Source organism: Papaver somniferum, unplaced genomic scaffold (assembly GCF_003573695.1).
Source record: "Papaver somniferum cultivar HN1 unplaced genomic scaffold, ASM357369v1 unplaced-scaffold_76, whole genome shotgun sequence".
Classification (NCBI taxonomy): Eukaryota; Viridiplantae; Streptophyta; class Magnoliopsida; order Ranunculales; family Papaveraceae; genus Papaver; species Papaver somniferum.
In genome coordinates, this window is record NW_020650526.1 from 1,784,873 (window position 1) to 1,786,159 (window position 1,287).

General features: G+C 36.5%; 1 protein-coding gene across 1 annotated transcript; it reads left to right on the top strand.

Moving 5' to 3' along the window:
- The first annotated feature begins 300 nt into the window (after positions 1 to 300).
- LOC113344369 (F-box/kelch-repeat protein At3g23880-like) lies at positions 301 to 1,029 on the top strand. The gene has a single exon (XM_026588361.1). The coding sequence runs from the start codon at positions 301 to 303 to the stop codon at positions 1,027 to 1,029; it is 729 nt and encodes a 242-aa protein (XP_026444146.1).
- The last annotated feature ends 258 nt before the right edge of the window (positions 1,030 to 1,287 follow it).

Consider the following 1,287-nt stretch of genomic DNA (forward strand, 5'->3'; position numbering starts at 1 on the left):
GAAGAAATTTCTCAGCGTTCATTCCTGCTGCTGATGCTGGTACTTTCTCTCACAAGCATATTCTACTTTGCCACAGTATGTATTTTTATTTATGTTTTGGAGAATCATGCATGTGGGTTTTTTAGGTTTTAATTGATGTTCCTTTTGTTGTTGATATTGAAGATTTAGAACTGAAAACTTGAAAAAAAATGTGTAGGTTTCTTTAGAATTTGAGGATAACTTTGTATGCATTTTTTTGTTTGTTTTATTTAAATTCATTTGTGGAATTTGATATGTTGCATGTTTGTTTCAATTGTAGTGATGGTGAACATCCCAGAAGATATTATGTTAGACATATTGGTTAGGTTGCCCGTGAAATCGATTGGGCGATTCAGGTGCGTAAACAAAGCTTGGTCCAACTTATTGAAAGACACTAAATTTGTTAAAATGCACCTAAAACATGCAGTTGAAATGAACAAATTAAGTCTTATGCTTCGTCAGGATAGCGATAGCATTAAAACCATAGGTTATAATCTATCGTTGTCTACAGATAATGGTCTCGTGAATGTCGATTATCCCCTTAAATATGAAACCAGAGGAGTTCAATGTTTGGGATATTGTGATGGATTGGTTTGGTTTGTTTGCGAGGGCTGGCTTGCGACAAGTCATGTTTGCATTTGGAATCCGGCTACAAATGAATATAAAGAATTACCGGTTACACCACCTGAGTCACTAAACGGCATGAGACGTTTTGAATGTGGATTTGGTTATGATTACGAGATTGAAGATTTCAAAGTGGTGAGTCTAATGAGCTGCGATTCTTTTGAGGGTTTTTGGTCCGAGGTTCAAGTTTACACATTAGGATCGAACTCATGGAGAGGAATTGGAAAAATCCCTTATGATGTTTATGATCCAATGGCTGATATGGCACGGGTGCCTGTTAATGGAGCTCTTCACTGGATCGTTGTACGTACCACTGGTGCTTCGAGTGTTATCATTTCTTTTGATTTAGCACAAGAGATTATCCAAGAGATAGCACTGCCTAACTAGATTATCCAAGAGATAGCACTGCCTAACTTGACAGATGAAATGTACGAAATAAGTCTTTGTGTTTTAGATGGGTCATTATGCTTATTAGGTAATGATGATGAAGTGTGGGAGTTGTGGGAGTTTAAGAAATACGAAACAGAAGATTCTTGGACTAAACTTTTCACAATTCACCCAGAACAAATTTTTGGATTCGAAGCATATTTGATGCCCTTACATAAATTAGAGAATGGTAGTATTCTACTAGGACTTCACAAGGTT